Raw genomic sequence first — 21,379 nt, 5'->3', positions numbered from 1 at the left:
CTTTCATAAGACTGTTAACTTCTATCAGGTTGCCAGTCATCCTTTAATGTTCAAGCGTAAACAAATCATGATTGTCAAAGATGTCTAAGGTGTAGAGCTGAAGAAGGATCTAGGCCCGAAACGTCATCTTTGCTGCTCGGCCTGCTGTGTTCATCCAGCTCTACACCTTGTTATCTCAGATTCTCCAGCATCTGCAGTTCCTACTATCTCATGATTGTTTAATCTATCCTCATTGCTAATACCCTCCAAATCAGGCAACATTCTAGTAAATCATTTCGGTCCCCTCTTCAAAGTCTCCATGTCGTCCTTGTAGTGTGTATTCCAAATTTGGCCTGATAAAGTTCTTTCCAGCTGCAACATGACTTGCCAATTTTTATTCTCTTTGCCACGGCTGATGAAGGGAAGAATGCTGTATGCCTCTTGATCGCCTTATCCACTTATGTTATCACTTTCAGGGAACTGTGGACCTGTGTGTCTATATTCTTCTGTATGTTGATGCCGCTAAGAGTTCTGCCATTTGCTGTACAGTTCCCTCCTGCATTAGATCTTCTAACATGCGTCACCTCACATTTGCCTGGTTTAACCTCCAACTACAGTTTTTCCGCCCAAGTCTCCAGTCTGTCTATCTTGCTGTTACCACTGAAAATTCTCCTCTCGAACCACAGCTCCCCAATCTTTGTGTCATCTGCAAACTGTTAATCAGACCACCTATATTCTCCTCCAAATCATTGCAAACAACAGGGATCCCAGCATTGATCCCCATGGAACACCACTGGTTTCAGATATCCAGTCAGAAAAACATCCTTTCACCATTAGTTTGTCTTCTACGACTAAGCCAGTTCTGTATCTATCATACCAGATCACTGTGGATCCATGTGACTTTTGTATCAGCCTGCCATGGGGGACTTTGTCTATATGCCTTAAGCAACGCTTTTGACAGTATCGATCACTCTACCCTCAGCAATCATTTTTGCCACTCCCTCAAAAAACTCAATCAACTTGTGAGACTCAACATTCCCCTCACAAAGCCATGCTGTCTATAACAAATTAGTCCATATTTTTCCATATGTGAATAAATCCTATCCATAAAAATTGTCTTCTCTAATAACTTTCCTACAACTAACATAAGGCTCACCGGCCTGTAATTTCCTGGATTAGCCCTGTTGCCCTCCTTAAACGAAGGAGAAAGGTTGGCTGTTTTCCAGGCCTCTGGAATCTCTCCTGTGACTTAAAAAAAATATTATGTATAAGTGCCCAGCAATTTTCTCACCTGCTTCCGTCAGCATTCCAAATAGATCCCATCAGGTCCAGAGGATTTGCCTACCTTTAGCTTTTCAAAAGCATTAACACCACCACTTTTTTCATATTAACATGGCCTTGAATATCAACATAACTCTCTGCAGACTTATCATCCACCATCTCCTAATCCTTTGTCAATACCAATGCAAAGTATTCATTAAGGACTTCATCCATTTCCTGCAGCTCCACGCATAAATTCCCTCCTTTCTATTCAAGTGGACCTATCTGTCACCTAGGTACCCTCTCGCTCCTTATATTCACATAAAATGCCTTGGGACTTTCATATTTCATGGCCCCTTTCAGCCGTCCTAATCACTTTGTTTGAGTTCTTACCTGCTATCTTTATATTCTTCAAGGCTCTGTTTGTTGTCAGTTTCCTCAACCTTGTGTATGCCTTCTTTCTATTTTTGACTGAGTTCTCAATTTCTCTTGTCAACCCAGGTTCCTGAGTCTTGACATCCTTATCCTTCATTTTCACAGGAATGTGCTGGTGCTCAACACTCATCAACTGGCCTTTAAAACATTTCCCAGATATGCCAGAAATGGATGCATCCTCAAACAGCCATCCCTTATCTACATTCCCAAGTTTCTGCCTAATAACTAGCCTTCCCCCAATTTAGTACTTTGACCTGAGGACTACTCTTATTCTTATCTATAACTAACATAAAACTTACAGAATTATGGCTACTGTTCCTGAAATGCTCCCCCATTGAAATTTCACTTATCTGGCTGGACACATTCCCCAGTACCAGGTGCAGTATGGCCTCTTCCATTGTTGGACTATTTACATTATTGTTTCAATAAACTATCCTAGACACGCCTAATGAATTCCACCCCATCTAAGCCCCGGCACTGGCAAGTCCCTGTAAATATATTCTGTTCTTGTGAACCTTTTTCCTCCTGTGCCTCTAATCCTTTTGCCTAACACCTTAAATCTATGTACTCTGGTGAGTTGATTCCCCTTGAGGAGAGGTAAATCTTCACTGCCCATTCTCTCTAAACTCCTACTTTTACTCCTCAACTGAGTAACCCCTCAGCTTCCTCTGTTGGAAGGTGAACAATCCTACCATATACAAAATCTTTGCTCATAGTTGCAATTTTCAAGCTCTGGTAAAATCTTCTAAATTCCCTCTTGAACAATTATATCATTCCTGTAAAGTGGTGTCCAGAACTGTTTACAAAACTTCCACTGTGGTCTAAATGGACCACATACTTCCAGAATTACATACCTGTTTTTTGTATTCGGTACCTCACCCAATGAAATAAAACATCCCATTTGCTGCCTTTACCACCCTATCTACCTGTCCTGCCACATTCAGACACCTGTGGACATGCAGACTTCATGTTAGGGATAGATATGATCATACTCCCACATTTATTATTGATAATAATAGGAAGAAAGACAATGCCCGGACTCCACCCTTTCTGTGTTTAGGGGAGGAGAGAGCTTCACATTTCTGAGCAGAGATTCGGCTCAGGGCTCCTTCAGAAATGGAGAGTGGCATTTCCTTCCTAACAGTTTTGTCACATGTAGACCTGTCAGGTGAAGGCAAAACATATTTCCATACCAGCCCATTGCCGTGTTCTCTTAGTTAAAAACCCAGAATCACAGACAGCTATTTTGACAGCTGCTGTTGACTGGTAAGTGTGAGGTTAGTATGACAGGAGAGTCGGAGGTAGGATGCCAGGTGAGTAGGGTTCTGACTTGCAGTGTCTAAGGTAGGTCAGAGCACTTGGGACCCACGGAGCAGTAGGGAAAAAGGAGGCTGAGTAGTGTCAGATCTGACAGTGCAGGAAGTGGCTACCATATAACAGATGCAACTTGGGACTGCAGTGGGGCAAGGAGCAGTGTGGAAGAGGGGAGTTTGTCGGGAGTGGATGATAGAGATCAGCTCCTGGGGGGGTAAAGATAGTAAGCTCCAAACTGGGAGATGGCGAGTCATGTACAGAGTCATGGAATGTGGTTTCAATCTGCTGTGGATGAAGAGAGTGGGTTGAGTCCAGAGTGAACAAAGTGCTGTCAGGACTGATGCAAGGGAAGATCTCAGGGATGGTAAAGAAGGTTTGAAGTAATTATGGAGAATTGTTGCTTCATGCTGTCAATGTAATTTGTACCTGGGTCACAAAATAAAGAGTGAGGGTATCCACCCATGCAGGAGAATGCTGAAGGAATTTTGAAAGAAAAGTGCCCCATGAACAAAGAAGTAGTTTGAACATTCCTGGGATTGTTGCATCTTATTCTAAATTCTTTGTTGACTTAACTAATACGTTTGTCCCACTGTATCAACAGCTTAAAAATGGAAGCGATTTTAGAGTGCTGGTCAGTAAAGCATCAAAATACATTTGAAGAAATGAACGAAGTGGTGACTAGCTATGCTGCGTTGCCCCACTATGATCCCGACAGTTTGTTTTAACAGAATTTAGGTGTGATATCTCACTTAATAGAAGATGAAAGAAGAAGCCTCAAACCTGTGCTGCTTGTAATTTAACAAAGTCAGAGCAAAGTTGCACTCGGATTGAGAATGGGGTATTGCTAATAATTTATGGGTTACTAAATCCCACAAATATTCTTGTGAAATACTCTTACAATTTTCCCCTTATCATCCCCTTAGGACAGCCATTAATTACATTATTAAGTGCTTTACTGGTCAACACATACTTAATGAGTTTCCTCACTATTTCCTCTGGCAGAAACTGTCATGCTATTTGTGTATGGAAGCAATTCACAGGTAATTCAGTGGCTGGAAACGAATAGGAGTCTCAAAAGAACATCTGCACTTGCATGTTCTATTGCACTTGTGGTCTTCAAAGTCATGACCTGTCTTTCAAGCCATGCAGATGTTAAGATTCACTTTGTTAGCTGACCACCAAACCCTTACCATCACATTTGGTTCAATTAAAGCAGTCTTGTTCCTTGGGGCAGAAAGACCGGCCCAAAGGAATGATGAGGAGAAATTGCCGGAGTACTTCACATGTGGAACTGACTGTGTAAATCAAGGCGAATTCTTATGGGATTCAAGAGCCATTATCCTATTAAAGTTTAGACAAAGAGGAACTTCATCAGAAGGATACAGGGGTAGCTCATGTGATGGCTACAGAAAGTGGATATTGAATCTGTGCCCAACTGTTGTGTCCTATCCTGTTTGTTGCTACTCCTGCCAGGAGATTTGCTGTCATAATACATTACAGCACTTTGAGAGATTCAGAAACCACTGTGGATTCTAGTCATATTTATCAGGAGTCAGATTGTCTGCATTGTAATCTACAAAGTAACCACAATTATTCTGATTTCTTTTTTTAAATGAAGCTGTGGGTCTCATTTAAATGATTCTGTTTATAACATATTTCAGGACAGAAAAATGGGACACATCATATGCTTGATAATGTGCTGTCTCTCAAATGCTAAAAAGCAGCAATATGGGGCACACTTATTTCCATTATTTATCATAAGCAGCTACTTTAGATTTGGAGTGGTTGCTGAAAGATTAACTTTGACACAATGTCCCTGAAATTATCCCGGGTGAAAGAAATGGCTTACCTTTATATCGCATATTTCATAAGCACCAGACATTTTAAAGAACAGCATGGTCTACAAAGTACTTTTTAACAGTGTAGGCTCATGGGAAGCACAACACCCAATTTTATTGCACAGTAAACTCCCTCAGACAAAAATGGAATATGACCAGATAATCTATTTTAGTGGTGTTGATGAACTGATATATATTTTAATCAAGACGTTAAGAATGATACCTGCTCTTCTTTCAAAGTTTAATGCCCAAATTTTTCACTCAGGTGATGGTCCACTATTGAGGCCAAAAGTAGTAGGGAGCAGCCTCACCACAACAGTTGGCTGGATCCAGTATTGCATTTTGCTGATGGAAATTAATTAAGTTCCTGCCTTCCAGTCAAGAAGAGTAGCCTGCTGCCAAGAATTCGATCAGAGACCCAGCATCTCAACAGCCTGCCCCACAGGATGAGAATGCAACCATGGCTTTGTAACCTTAAACTCAGGTAACGGGGCCCTGAGATGTGGCAACCAAGCAGGCGGATCCTGGTAAGCGGTGTTGCAGCGATCACTGAGGAAAGGCAGTGCCATTGCTGTGGACAGAGTCATTGCTGGGAGGCGCCTTGGTGAGCAAGTAGGGCTGGACCCTCTGATGAGATGGCCTTCCTGACATTGAGAAAATGTTCAGGGAGGCAGGAAATGGCCTTTGATTCATTAGATCATGGTTCGATTGGGCTTCCAGTGGGGAGCCAGTCTGTCATCTTTACTGCTGGTGGCAGAATGATATGGTGGCAGGAGATCATTGAGTATCATCTTACTCCCCAGAGGGCTGCCTGTGTCATTTTGCCAGTTTCCCCAGTTCTTGAAGGTAACACCTTATTTCCAAAGAACTGGTAAAATTCAACTCGGGAGTTTAGACCTGTAATTTAAACTTCTGATCTTATTGTCCACATAACTCATTGATTCAAAGAGAATTCAAAAAACAAAGAGAACAAACATCTTTCAATGATAATGTGATGAATAGTTCTGGTATTTATGTTTTTATGTATACCCAGTATATTTTTTTTTACTGAGAGCTTTATGTGGATGTTTCTTTTGATGCGCTGCACAGCAGTGTTGGAAATGTAATCAGAGATAATGGGAACTACAGATGCTAGAGAATCCAAGACAACAAAGTGTGGAGCTGGATGAACACAGCAGGCCAAGCAGCATGCCAGGAGCACAAAAGCTGAAGGGTCTGGGCCGAAACATCAGCGTTTGTGCTCCTGGGAGGCTGCTTGGCCTGCTGTGTTCATCCAGCTCCACACCTTGTTGTCGAGTGTTGGAAATGTATTTTTTTCCCTGTTTCCTACCTACTGACTGTACCAACCAGTCTCAGGTCAGATATTCACAGGCTAACTACAATGTGCCATGTGCTTTACGTGTAAGGGAGCGATTGCTTGTGAGTTTGTTTTGAGACTAGCATTTCAGATGCCTAGGCTAATGCTCTCCACAAACATGAGTGCACATCCCACCACAGCAGCATATATCCCCCAGACCACCCCCACACTGAGGACCAACAGTCAGCCCTCAGTAAAGGGCTCATTTTTGTCCTCCTCCACCCACACATCAATGAATCACAGTCACATTTGGACATTGAGCAGTTTTTCCGCTGCCTTCGCCTCCATGCTTGCTTCTTTAACCGTGACCCTACCCCTCCCTCTAATGACCCCTTCTCCTGCCTCCAACACAAGACCTACTCCTGGACACTACCCCAAGGCCTCCTACCCTCCCTCGACCTCTCCATCTCCAATTGCCGTCGAGCATCAATTGCCTCAACCTCCCCACCCCTCTCACCCACTCCAACCTCTCCCCCGCAGAACGTGCAGCCCTCTGCTCCAATCCCAACCTCACCGTAAAAACTGCAGACAAGGGAGGTGCAGTGGTAGTATGACACACTGACCTCTACATCGCTGAGGCCAGGCGTCAACCCTCCGACACCTCATCCTATTGCCCCCTGGATCATGACCCCAGCCCCGAGCACCAAACCATCCACAATCTCATCACCTCAGGTGACCTCCCACCCACAGCCTCCAACTTCATGGTTGCCCAACCCCACACTGCCCACTTCTATCTCCTTCCCAAAATCCACAAACCCGACTGCCCTGGTTGACCCATTGTCCCCACCTTGCTCGTGCCCCACCAAATGTATCTCCATCTGTCTGGACTCCATTTTCACCCCCTTAGTCCAGGAACTCCCTACCTTCGTCCGTGACACCACCCACAACCTCCACCTCCTCCAGAACTTCCAATTTCCCGGTCCCCAATATCTCATTTTTACTGTGGATATCCAGTCCTTACACACCTGCATTCCCCATGCAGATGGCCTGAAGGCCCTGGGCTTCTTCCTGTCCCACAGGCCTGATCAGTTCCCCTCCACTGACGCCCTCCTCCGCTTATCTGAACTCGTTCTCACCCTCAACTTCTCTTTTGATTCCACTTCCTAGAGACAAAGAGGGTGGCCATGGGTACCCACATGGGCCCAACCTATGCCTGCCTCCTTGTTGGTTATATGGAACAATCCCTCTTCCATACCTACACTGGCCCTAAACTCTACCTCTTCCTTCGTTACGTTGATGACTATTGGCATCGCAAAGAGCTTGAACAGTTCATCCACTTCTCCAACGCCTTCCACCCCAACCTTAACTTCACTTGGACCATCTCTAATACCTCTCTCAACTTCCTGGGCCTCTCTGTCTCCATCTCAGACAAGCACCTGGAAACCGATATCCATTTCAAGCCCACCGACTCCCACAGATACCTAGAATAGACCTTCTCCCACACAAAATCGTGCAAAAATAGCGAACCCCTATTCCCAATTCCTTCAGCTCCACCGCATGTGCTCCCAGGATGAGGCATTCTACTCCCCTACACCTCAGATGTACTCATTTTTCTGAGCCCACATCTACCCCGCACCCCCCTACCACTGCAGTGTTCGAGAAGGCCCTTGACCATGTCTCCCACATTTCACGCAACTCATCCCTGTCACCCCCTCCCTGCAATAACCACCAAAAAGGAATCCCTGTCATCTTCACATACCACCCCCCCAACCTCCAGATCCAACACATCATTCTCTGACACTTCCGCCTTCTGCAAACCGACCCCACCACCGAAGACATTTTTCCCTCCCCATCCTTGTCCGCTTTCCAGATGGACCACTCTCTCCATGACTCCCTTGTTCGCTCCACACTCCCCTCCAGCCCCACCACACCCGGCACTTTCCCCTGCAACCAAAGGAAGTGCTACACCTGACCCCACACCACCTCCCTCACCCCCATCCCAGGCCCCAAGAAGACTTTTCACATCAAGCAGATGTTCACCTGCACATCTGCCAATGTGGTATACTGCATCCGCTGTACCCGTTGTGGCCTCCTCTATATTGGGGAAACCAAGCGGAGGATTGGGGACTGCTTTGCAGAACATCTACGCTCGGTTTGCAATAAACAAGTGCACCTCCCAGTCGCGAACCATTTCAACTCCCCCTCCCATTCCTCAGACGACATGGACCTTCTGCAGTGCCGCAACAATGCCACTCAATGATTGCAGGAACAGCAACTCATATTCCGCTTGGGAACCATGCAGCCCAATGGTATCAATGTCGTTTTCACAAGCTCCAAAATCTCCCCTCCCGCTGCCGCATCCCAAAACCATCCCAGCTTGTCCCCAACTCACTATCCTGTACTTCCTCTCACCTATCCCCTCCTCCCACCTCAAGCCGCATCCCCATTTCCTACCTACTAACCTCATCCCGCCCCCTTGACCTGTCTGTCGTCCCTGGACTGGCCTATCCCCTCCGTACCTCCCCACCTACACTCACCTTTACTGGCTCCATCCCCGCCTCTTTGACTTGTCTGTCTCCTCTCCACCTATCTTCTCCTCTATCTATCTTCGATTCGCCTCCCCCTCTCTCCCTATTTATTTCAAATCCCCCTTCCCCTCCCCCATTTCTGATGAAGAGTCTAGGCCCGAAATGTTAGCCTTCCAGCTCCTAAGATGCTGCTTGGCCTGCTGTGTTCATCCACCTCTACACCTTGTTATCTTGGATTCTCCAGCATCTGCAGTTCCTATTATCTCTCACAGCAGCATATAAATTGAGTTAACAAATAAATCTTCAATAGAAAACTTGTATCAGGAGCCATGACTGCCAGATTACTGGAGAAAAACATTTGTCTGCTCAAGTGTCCTTTTGGGAAAGACAACTGTCATCAAATGTCTACCCAACCCAACATGGAAGAATGGGTCAAGTGGCCTTTTTCTCTTTGTGACTCCATACCTACAGCACTATGCTTGACTCTTAATTGCTCTCAAACAGACTCAAAGATCAATCACCGGTGAGAAATTAGACATGCGTAAACATTCTTGCCTTGTCACGTTATCCGTGTCCCATGAATGAATTTAAAATGCCATACCCAAGTTTCTGACTTTAAGTATCTTATGACCAAACATAACTGTTTCATTTTCCAAGCTGTCTTTTACCCTTGAGGTGTGCCTTGAATGAGCCTTGACTTTCCTGAATTGAGAGAGAATTTCTGTGTGGATTATTTCGTGAAATTTAGGGTCTTAATATTCATCTCAACAGCTTGCTAACTCTTGGGGAAAAAATAGACTTTCATCCCAATTATAAATGAGAAGCCAGACATGTGTAAATTTGAGATAACAAGGTACGTAGAGCTGAATGAACACAGCAGGCCAAGCAGCATCAAGGGAGCTGGAAAGCTGACATTTCGGGTCTACACCCTTCTTCAGAAATATGTGTAATGTGTAACATGTTGCCTTCTAGCTTCTCAATGGCCTATATTTTGGCCTGATCCATCTTGTCAGTTTTAAATTTGGAGGTACTGAACCTTTAATAGTCTCAATATGTGAGCTTTTATTTCTTTATTGCTTAATATGCTTTCTGAATTTGAGGTACAAAAAGTGAAATCGTATTTAGTTTTATAAATAGTGTAGATTTTTATCATAATGATTTTTACCCGAGTGTATGTCCCGTTTTATTTGTGTAAACAGATCCACTGTGAGGTTGTATGCAGGTATAGAAAGTCAAATAAAGGTACAGATAATCTGATGTCAGGATAGTTATTCCTGCAGCCTCAATTTGAGCTGTGTATTGCTGCCATTGCAGAATTCATTGTCACAGATAACTAAGGAAAGTAGCCAGGAAATTGAAATTCAGATGGGCAAGTCACCTGGTTCTGGACGTTTCCAAAAATAAAACTTTTCAAGTTTGAGAATTTGGAGGGTCCCGACTACTTGGGTTTGATGGTGCCCAGGAAATACTAGAGGAACCAAGCCCCCGTAATCCCTGACCAACTCAGACCCAACGTCTCCAAATCTGATGGGAGCTTATGGGATCAAGAATCATTTGATGAAGTAGAGGATGTGGGCAAATACTGCTCTAATTTTAAAGTAACAAAAGAGGTGAAGGTACAAAAAGAACTAAATGCAATAATGAGAAATTAAAACGTCAAACATTGAGTAACCTGGATCAACAAATCACAGGTTGGCAAAGGATTATAGATGAGGTGAGACTTTGTGTTGGATGGAAGAGTGGCAGTTGAGCTTTAGTGTAACTGAAGTATGTGGATTGTGGTTGATAAGGGGCTCGCAGGAGTTCAACAGAATTGTCGAGTCCAGTGACAGTAAGAGCAGGGGTGATGGTTTCAGCTACCACAGTGGTGCTGAAAGTGGAAATAGATGTCTTTTTGGCTGGAGGGGAACTGGCATCAAAAGTTCATCAGGATACAAAACAGCACATGTGAAAGCAGCATAGTCAAGTCTGGTATGAGTACTAGACTCAAAATGTTAACTCCATAGATACTCACAGGACTCCTGATTTTCACCAGGATTTTGTGTGTTTATTTTCGCATTTACTCAAGTTTGAATGTATCTCTTGAGTTCCATAGAGCAACTATAAAAGACCAAAAGCTAACACAGTTACTTATCTGCTTTCCAAACATCAATCAGTCCTAGAGATAATGGGAACTGCAGATGCTGGAGAATTCCAATATAATAAAATGTGAGGCTGGATGAACACAGCAGGCCAAGCAGCATCTCAGGAGCACAAAAGCTGACGTTTCGGGCCTAGACCCTTCATCAGAGAGGGGGATGGGGAGAGGGAACTGGAATAAATAGGGAGAGAGGGGGAGGCGGACCGAAGATGGAGAGTAAAGAAGATAGGTGGAGAGAGTATAGGTGGGGAGGTAGGGAGGGGATAGGTCAGTCCAGGGAAGACGGACAGGTCAAGGAGGTGGGATGAGGTTAGTAGGTAGCTGGGGGTGCGGCTTGGGGTGGGAGGAAGGGATGGGTGAGAGGAAGAACCGGTTAGGGAGGCAGAGACAGGTTGGACTGGTTTCGGGATGCAGTGGGTAGGGGGGGAGCTGGGCTGGTTGTGTGGTGCAGTGGAGGGAGGGGACGAACTGGGCTGGTTTAGGGGTCCTGCCCCACCGAACTCATCTCCACCTATCTGGACTCCATTTTCTCCCCTTTGGTCCAGGAACTCCCCACCTACGTCCGTGACACCACCCACGCCCTCCACCTCCTCCAGGACTTCCAATTCCCTGGCCCCCAACACCTCATCTTCACCATGGACGTCCAGTCCCTATACACCTGCATTCCACATGCAGATGGCCTCTTCCTGTCCAGCAGGCCCGACCAGTCCCCCTCCACCGACACCCTCATCCGCCTAGCTGAACTCGTCCTCACCCTCAACAACGTATCTTTTGACTCCTCCCACTTCCTACAGACTAAGGGGGTGGCCATGGGCACCCGCATGGGCCCCAGCTATGCCTGCCTCTTTGTAGGTTACGTGGAACAGCCCCTCTTCCGCACCTACACAGGCCCCAAACCCCACCTCTTCCTCCGGTACATTGATGACGGTATCGGCGCCGCCTCTTGCTCCCCAGAGGAGCTCGAACAGTTCATCCACTTCACCAACAGCTTCCACCCGAACCTTCAGTTCACCTGGGCCATCTCCAGCACATCCCTCACCTTCCTGGACCTCTCGGTCTCCATCTCAGGCAACCAGCTTGTAACTGATGTCCATTTCAAGCCCACCGACTCCCACAGCTACCTAGAATACATCTCCTCCCACCTAACATCCTGCAAAAATTCCATCCCCTATTCCCAATTCCTCCGCCTCCGCCGCATCTGCTCCCACGATAAGACATTCCACTCCCGCACATCCCAGATGTCCAAGTTCTTCAAGGACCGCAACATTCCCCCCACAGTGATCGAGAACGCCCTTGACTGCGTCTCCCGTATTTCCCGCAACACATCCCTCACACCCCGCCCCCGCCACAACCGCCCAAAGAGGATCGCCCTCGTTCTCACACACCACCCTACCAACCTCCGGATACAACGCATCATCCTCCGACACTTCCGCCATTTACAATCCGACCCCACCACCCAAGACATTTTCCCATCCCCACCCCTGTCTGCTTTCCGGAGAGACCACTCTCTCCGTGACTCCCTTGTTTGCTCCACACTGCCCTCCAACCCCACCACACCCGGCACCTTCCCCTGCAACCGCAGGAAATGCTACACTTGCCCCCACACTTCCTCCCTCACCCCTATCCCAGGCCCCAAGATGACATTCCACATTAAGCAGAGGTTCACCTGCACATCTGCCAATGTGGTATACTGCATCCACTGTACCCGGTGTGGCTTCCTCTACACTGGGGAAACCAAGCGGAGACTTGGAGACCGCTTTGCAGAACACCTCCGCTCAGTTCGCAACAAACAACTGCACATCCCAGTCGCAAACCATTTCCACTCCCCCTCCCATTCTCTAGATGACATGTCCGTCATGGGCCTCCTGCAGTGCCACAATGATGCCACCCGAAGGTTGCAGGAACAGCAACTCACATTCCGCCTGGGAACCCTGCAGCCTAATGGTATCAATGTGGACTTTACCAGTTTCAAAATCTCCCCTTCCCCTACTGCATCCCTAAACCAGCCCAGTTCGTCCCCTCCCCCCACTGCACCACACAACCAGCCCAGCTCTTCCCCCCCTACCCACTGCATCCCAAAACCAGTCCAACCTGTCTCTGCCTCCCTAACCGGTTCTCCCTCTCACCCATCCCTTCCTCCCACCCCAAGCCGCACCCCCATCTACCTACTAACCTCATCCCACCTCCTTGACCTGTCCATCTTCCCTGGACTGACCTATCCCCTCCCTACCTCCCCACCTATACTGTCTCCACCTATCTTCTTTTCTGTCCATCTTCGGTCCACCTCCCCATCTCTCCCTATTTATTCCAGTTCCCTCTCCCCATCCCCCTCTCTGATGAAGGGTCTAGGCCCGAAACGTCAGCTTTTGTGCTCCTGAGATGCTGCTGGGCCTGCTGCGTTCATCCAGCCTCACATTTTATTATCAATCAGTCCTGCCTGCTGGCTATGCTCTAACTGAAGCCACAGAGATAAACTTAAAACAAAGAATCTTGCCCATTTTGTCACATTTCCATGGCAATGTAACACATACGGGCTGTTGTAGAAACACAAAGTAACTACTTTTAGTTTTTAAGTTTTTCTGCGTTCTGGGAAATTACATGAATAACGTACAATTTACTGGAATAAATGTAGTTGTCATATTATTGTTCTTTTGATAAGTAAGCCTATATAACATTTACGGCCATCACCATTTTACACAAGTTGAATTGTAACGATGTTCAGCCTGTGTAACTTGCTAGTGTTTTCTTTTCTATTCATTCCTATGTGACAGTCACTGGTTAAGCCAGCACTTATTGCACATTCCTAATTGCCTTTGAGCAGCTGCAGTCCATTAAATATAGGTGTCCACACAGTGCTGTTAGGGAAGGAGCTCCCCAGCAGCAATAGCAAAGGTATAGAAATGTATTTCCATGGCAGGATGGTGTGTAAAAACCCAAGGAACTGTGGATGCTGTAAATAAGGAACAAAAACTAAGTTGCTGGAAAAGCTCAGCAGGCCTGGCAGCATCTGTGGAGGAGAAAACAGTTAACATTTCGGGTCTGGTGACCCTTCCTCAGAACTGCAGGAAGGTGTGTGGCCTCCCTAACAGTTAGTGTCTAGGTGAGATTACCCAATGTTTTACAGTTCCACATAGGAGACCTCAAGCACCTTTACAGATATATGATAGGTAGGGAATAGAGGGAATATGGACTCTGAAAAGACAGGAGGTTTTTAAGTTTAGAACGGTATTATGTGTTGACACAGACTTGATAAGCCTGTTCCTGTGCTGTACCATTCTTTGCTCAACATCGTGGGGCGGTACGGTGGCTCAGTGGTTAGCACTGCAGCCTCACAGGACCAAGGACCTAGGTTTGATTCCAGCCTCGGGCGACTGTCTGTGCGGAGTTTGCACGTTCTCCCCATGTCTGTGTGGGATTTTCTTCGAGAGCTCCGGTTTCCTCCCACAGTCCAAAGATGTGCAGGCTCGGTGGATTGGCCATGCTAAATTGCCCATAGTGTTCAGGGGTGTGTGGGTTATAGGGGGATGGGTCTGGGTGGGATGCTCCAAGGCACGCTGTGGGCTTGTTGGGCCGAAGGGCCTGTTTCCACACTGTAGGGAATCAGATCTAATCAAACTGATAAGCTCTTAAGTGAGGAAGGCTGAACTAGCTCCCCTTGGTTACTTACCCACCCTACAGCAAGGTTAATTTTAGAGGGACAGTTCCCTGTGGATATCTTCCTCCATGTCCCAATTAATTTAAGTTGTAAAAGGAGCCAGTTTAGCCAGGCCTTCTGGAATTTAAAAAATTGAGTTTATTGATTACTAAATGCAAGAAGAAATAGTAAGGCAACACAAATACACACTGATTAGAAATAAAAGCTGAGATGAAAATGCTGAGCATTTCTTTAAAAGCTTTAAGGAACAGTCTATGATTTTTTTGTGAAGAGCAGATCGTTGCATGTTTCTGCTTGTGCAGTGGATTGTCCAGCAACCGCCACCGCCACCCACCACCCCCCCCCCCCCCCCCCCCCCCCACACACACACACACACACACAATGCATTCATTATTATTTCTACAGCTGATTTCTAAATTCTTGGCTTTGTAGATTGTTTGAAGCACTTTGGTCCTGATTCCTTTCAGCAGTAGCTGACTGACAGCACTCAGTGAGAGAGAGAGTCTGTTCCCTTTGCTTCACCATCAGTCAGGGGTATTTAAATTACAGTCCTCAAACTGGATCACCTGGAGCACAATAGTCCATACATGGAAATGTCAATTCTGTAACACACACAGAATAGGAATAAAGCCCTTTTTGGTCCCTGTTCTGTGTTTTATTGAAAGCAGGAAATGCATAAATGCCCCTTGCCAATACTGCTGTTGTCTTTGTTTTTACAACTATGTTTACATTCTGAGATAATCCCAGGAGATTATAAATTCAGTTTGTAATATGGTTTTTCTCCTTGAACCTCTTTAACACCTTGTCAGATTTGACATTCCAGAGCCTCTCTCTCTCCAGGTGGCCACTGCAGTCAACGTTTGGCTCTCTGCCTCATTTTAAAATAAAGACACTTGTAATTGAAATTTGATACAGTAACAGTAGAGTCATCCAAAATCATAAAATAATATCGCTCAGAAAAGCCAAAAAGGCAAGCTGTGTGTCAACAATTTAGTGGGAATGAGATCAAGGAAGTAGGAAGTATGTTTCCTGGACAGGACAAGACACTTGAGATAAGTAAGAAACTGGAGACTGAGACCACTTCAGTGTGAGCCTATATGGAATTATAACTTAGTAATTAAGGGAAAGAAGGAATACAGCAATATCAGCTGAATGGATGATCTCAACGATAGTGAAAAAAAACTTCACCAGCTGCTCACAATCAGTGTGGCAGGAGGCAGGGAAAGGGATGTTTAGGGAGACACAAGTAATGAAGAAACAAAATTGGTAATATCATTGCTTCCAAGGTCATAATGTTGTGAATGTTTTTGATGGTCAGACCCACTAGTGCTCGAGTGTAACATAAGCATAAATTGCTGGAGAAACGCAGCAGGTTTCGGCAACATCCTTAGAGAGAAAAACAGCATTAACGGTTCAAGCCCAATGACCCTCTTCAGAAATTCACTCATCTATCATAAACTCAACTTTCTCTCATAGATGCTGCCCAACCTACCAAGTTTGTCCATCAATTTCTGTTTTTGTTTTAGATTTCCAGCATCCACAGTTCTTTCTTTTATTTTAGTGCTCAAGTGTGGTGGAACATGTCTACTGATGAATGGTTAAACCATCTGTGTAGCAAGTAGACTCAAGAGGACAGACGATGAACTACATTCAGATGGAAATTGAAATAATTGCAGTTGAGTTCTTTATAGCAATAGACTAAGGGAAAGAGGAGAGACAACCTCAACCAGAGTCCTGGGTGGGCTTGGAGAGACAGTAGAGAATGGGAATTCTCAAGGACAGAGGGGGAGATGAGTGATTTAAAGTAGACCGCTTTAAAGAGAAGAAGGATAAGAGATGATTTACTCATTAACTCCCCAACACCATGATCATACAAAGGGCTATTGGATGGAGGGAAGCAGCAATGTTGGTGAGAGAACAGAAGGGTTAAGCTAGTGTCTCCTTGACTGATGGCAGCATTGTATACCTTGATGGACTCTTTGGGGAACAGAGACAGAATAATTTATGCAGGGGATATTTGAGCTTAGGCTTGAGCAACAAAGTACCTGAGAGGGAGAAAATTAAAATTAAATAGGTGACATGAAGAAGAGGGGAATGGAAAGGAAGGGGAGAAGCATAATAGGTTGGGATGGGACTGACTGCTAAATTATGTAAATGGATGGAGGCAGAGAGATGCCAGTTTGCGTGAACATCTCAAAGATTAGATGACACAATGTTGGTGGCAAACAAAGGACAGGCAGGAAACAGTATGGAAAAGTCTATTGTCAAAATCTGAGGCTTCGATGTCCGAAAAGCCATGATCAAGAATTGAAATTTTGTTTGCAGTTATTATTTTATTTGGTGCTGGTAGATGCTATTCGCTGTATGTATGAAGCACCTATACTGATTCAGCAGAATTCTTTCCTTTGCCACGGAAAGGCTGTTCGTTCAGTGGTAAGGTCTTTTTTTTTCCCCCTGTTCCACATGTTTCTAATACACATTTATCTCTATATCCTTGGGGTATTTTACTTTTGAGTCAAACTGTTTTTGTTTTATTTCACAGATGCAGAACAGAATTCTTTGTTATTTATGCTTATTGATTTGAATGAACAATATTTGCTTGTATTACATTTTTTTAAATGCTTCAAAAATAACATGGGGAAATCAATGATGTTGTATATGGTTGTAATTAAATTTGAAGCAAATATTCCTAAGCTGTAAGAATGTTTAACACAGGTGCATTTACATCAATAAGTTATAGGTTAAACATTCTGATTATGAAGTGCCAGGACTGCTAGTTTCTGCTGCTATCTCAGATGTTATGAATGTGTTAGTAAATGCCTGGAAAAGATGTCCAAAAAAGTAATTGGGAAACATGAAGATATTTTGTCATTCCTGTAAGCTCCTACTCTTTAGGATACTAATATCTAAACTCCATGTCCCAGTGCGATTAAACAAGCAAGGTAACTGCCACAGCTTGCAGTTTGTTACTCAATGACCGTAGACATGTCGTCTTGTGCTTTGCACAACAGGTCCTCCGGTTATAAAATCAGCTGATCTATTTTTACAGTTTCACTTGCAATTTATTTTGTTTTGCCTGTGTCACTGACTGGTTTGGGAGGAAAGCAACATCGGTTTGGCATTACAGTAGAGATAACATTATTGGGCGTATTCGGGATAATCTATTAAATAAAGATTTTCTTTGCCCCAATATACCCCTAAATCACCGTAGGAGTTCAAAATGCAAATACTGCAAGTCAAAAACTGAATTCTCAGTTACTTTTATGTTAATATATTAAAGCTGCTTATCTGTATGTTAAACATTTGTTAATTTAGCACTGCCATGCTTTTAAACAAAAGAAATACTTCCCCTCTATATGAAGTCACAAAATGTGTGTTTTGTGGTAGAGAAAATCCATTGTATAAGTAATGAAATGTGCATATATAAATTCTATTAGCATTCAATATTAATGCTGTCTTTCTGAGTACAGCCCCACTTGGACACTCAAACTCATTTGAAAATTAAGCTTTATCAAGTAGAGTTTGCACAAATGAGTCAAGCACATGTTCTTTTCAGTGTATTCTATGTAAATACGCATAATGAAAGATGCTGGAAAATCTTCAAGGGTATATGGAGGGAATATGAGAAGACATTGTCCATGCTAGTTTAAGAAGGGAACTTGAATGTTTTCTTATCGTTTCAACATAGATTCCTTTAAAAATGACACAACAGTTTAACGGCCATAAAATTAAAACTGCTTAACTTAAAAATTTGTTAATTTAGCACTGTGATATTTTTAAACAAACTAAATATTTCCTCATAGCATAAAGTCATAGGATATATGTTTGTGGTACAGCGATAAACCATTGTATACATAATGAAATGTACATATATAAATACTTAAAATTATTGCAGAATAAATTCTGATAATGGATTGGATAAATAATTGTACATTTTGTTCAAGTAAACTTTTTATTTGCCCTGTGAAATGATAATGCATTTGAATTTGAAATATTGAGCCAAATCATTTCAAGAATTGGCAATCTCAGTTGGATTGCCACTTTGCTTCTTTTCACTTACCCTGCTCCAATTCAGCATTCTTGAAAGATATGCAGCATACCTGATCCAGGAACTTACAAATGTGGCAGGATCAGTTCTGGAGGCCCAACTACACCCTATTTATGCAGCAGTAAGTGCCAAATTCTGGGGTTTAAATACCCAAACCCTGTTTACCAAACTACCACAGAAGGTAAGTATGTAAGCTAAGTGGGTGAGGGTGTCAATAGAGTAAGGAGGTAAGGTAGCAAGTGGGTGAGAGAGGGTAGGGTAGCTGATACGTGGATGAAACACAGGGGTAACAAATAGTGAGTGCAAGGGTGGGGTCACAGGCAATTTAGGGGGTAGGATTCTTGACAGGTAGGTGCAAGGGTAGGGTGATGAGTTAAGTGAATAAGGGTGTAGGATATTGGATGTGGGTCATGCAGCAAGTGGCAAGTCAGTGGGTGAGGGTAGTTAGGGGTGGCAGGTCTGGATAGGAGAGTAGAGTGGATCACGTGTCAGGAGGTTGAGTTGAGTAGGTATAGCCATGTGGTTGGGTGGTCTGTTCGGGTGATTTTAGGCATGTTACATCGTGAATAAATGGTGAAGGATGTGGTTTCATTTGTATGATCACCCAGGAGTGAGAGCAGGTTTTAATCCTGTTACTGAGTCACTGTTGAGCTGAGTAAGTTGGAACTTTCCAAAGTCTCCAACTGTAACTGATATTTGGGGACATTTTTGCAGGGTTTCGGAAGCAGAGTAATTGCCCATCAGATGTTTGAACTTCCTGGACAATTACCATGTAGCCGGTGCTGTGGGGAGACCAGATCTGGGCTGACATTAATAATAACAGGCGCCACACTTCTGAGCTAATTAAATGATACACTGAGACATGGGCAATTGGTTCCTCAGCAAGACAGTATTGAGTGTCTTGTGATTAATCATTGGTTGCAGTCATTTCTTCCATTTCTGTGAGGAATGATCTCTCCTTGTGTCTAGTTTGTGTGAATTGTAAGTCTGTTCTGCTGATCATTTACGATCACTGCTGAGATTATCGCTGCTTCTTTAATTGTGGAAGAGCTCATTGAATTGTTTGTGCAGTATTGAATTCCTTTTGATTTCTCTTTCTTTCTGAATTCTTCAGGGGACTCTGCTCAGCTCAGTTTGAGGATTGGTTTCTTGGTCGCTGGTGTATATGATGTTCCAATCATAATCACAGATTCTGGTAATCCTCCATTATCTAGCACCTCTGTTATTAAAGTGAAAGTCTGTCCTTGTGATGAACATGGAGATTGTACAGCTATTGGTGCTATTGCAGCTGCTGGATTGGGCACGGGAGCCATTATTGCAATTCTTATATGCATCATCATTTTGTTAAGTAAGTATTGCAATGAGAAGGAAGTGATTAAATTAGTATCTGTATCATGCTGATAACATAACGACATACTTGTTACTTTCTTCAGTTCTTGTCCTGCTGTTTGTCGTGTGGATGAAACGCAGAGATAAGGAACGACAGACAAAGCAACTTCTGATTGATCCAGAGGATGATGTCAGAGACAATATTCTGAAATATGATGAAGAAGGTGGCGGTGAAGAGGATCAGGTGAGAGAGCAACTTGAATGTGCCTCATTCATTCTCAAATGCACTGACTGCACACTCCACATACTATGTCAGTTTCATTCTCAGGGAAGCTTCTGTTGTATATAAGGCTAGGACATGATGCTAAGAGGCTTCTCAAATACAAAGGCCATAGTTCAAAAAACTTGCGCTCATTTAAAAGAAAACTGCTTAAGCTCAGTCTCAGATGTGAAATCAAAAGGATTAACAACACTCGTTGAGTATAGCATTGTCTAAGATAAAACTGTTAACTTTGAAATTTCCAGTTCATTGCTTTTATTTAAAGATCTTATTGAAATAAAAGTTTACTGGAGTAAAATAATTATGCAGCATTCAGAGAAACACCTACATTTGACCTTGACAATACTTTTACTGAAGCATACGCACTTTTTTTTAAAACTGATCTTATTATCCAACAAAAGCAGTGAGCTACTGCATTTCTGAAAGGGTGTGTGACTAGCATGCTACACTGCAGTTTATTGCAGCAATGAATCATTGTACCTGAACAATATTAAAACTAAATTTTTAATTTATTGACTGCTCTTCCCTCTAAAATAATACCATATTTTTCCTACAGTTGTTGAAAGAAAATTCAGAACGTGTGATGAAGACTAATGCAGCAACAGCTTCATGAAAATAATACTGTTTTGAAAATTAACTGGCAATTTATGCTGAGCTGACTCTGTTCTCATTTTAGTAAATAAATGGGCTAATAGTTGCTGAATTTTGACAGACAACTGGGAGATAAAAGAAAAGCTGTAATTTACTGACCTTTTACATATAAAATGAAGCAATTTGCAGTAAACATAAGGTTAATTATTCTCCTCCTCATTAATGATTACATATCGTGGATTGATTGGTACTTGAGTGGTATTCAAATGGCAACAGTATGGGTAGAACTCACTTCAAGATTAGATAGTACAAATACAAATGAGTGGTGGTGAGAGGTATGGAAAAACTGCCCAGATTTAGGAATAGAAAATTGCAAATGAAGGTCCATTGCAAATAAAAGATATACACAGCCCAGCAAGCCCATTCCTCCCAGACACGATGCCATCTTCTGTCACACATAAAGTCTGCTCTGAGAAGCAAAAGGTCTGCTGCTAATTAATGTTAACCTCTGAAAAATTCTCCAACCCTATTAAAACAATTCAGCAAGCTTCAGGATACTGTAATAATTTCTGCATCGTATTTTCCTCTTATGTTATAGACTGAAGCTCTAAGTTGGAGCACTTCCTTGGAATTGTATGCCTCAATGAAAACCATGCAAATTACATTCTTTAAAACTTCTCAACTT

The 21,379-nt window shown here is 43.7% G+C and overlaps 1 protein-coding gene across 2 annotated transcripts in view; it reads left to right on the top strand.

The window, feature by feature from the left end:
- LOC125461583 (cadherin-4-like) overlaps window positions 1–21,379 on the top strand; it is a 657,666-nt gene that overhangs the window by 605,429 nt on the left and 30,858 nt on the right. For both annotated transcript variants that reach the window (XM_059652819.1, XM_059652818.1), the window contains 2 exons: window positions 19,609–19,842; window positions 19,928–20,067. In XM_059652819.1, the coding sequence (XP_059508802.1) occupies window positions 19,609–19,842; window positions 19,928–20,067 (374 nt within the window). The remainder of the gene's footprint in view (window positions 1–19,608; window positions 19,843–19,927; window positions 20,068–21,379) is intronic.

Source organism: Stegostoma tigrinum, chromosome 19, assembly GCF_030684315.1.
Source record: "Stegostoma tigrinum isolate sSteTig4 chromosome 19, sSteTig4.hap1, whole genome shotgun sequence".
In the NCBI taxonomy this organism is placed as follows: domain Eukaryota; kingdom Metazoa; phylum Chordata; class Chondrichthyes; order Orectolobiformes; family Stegostomatidae; genus Stegostoma; species Stegostoma tigrinum.
The sequence above is the reverse complement of the archived record's forward strand: the minus strand, read 5'-3'. Positions and strand labels throughout refer to the sequence as shown.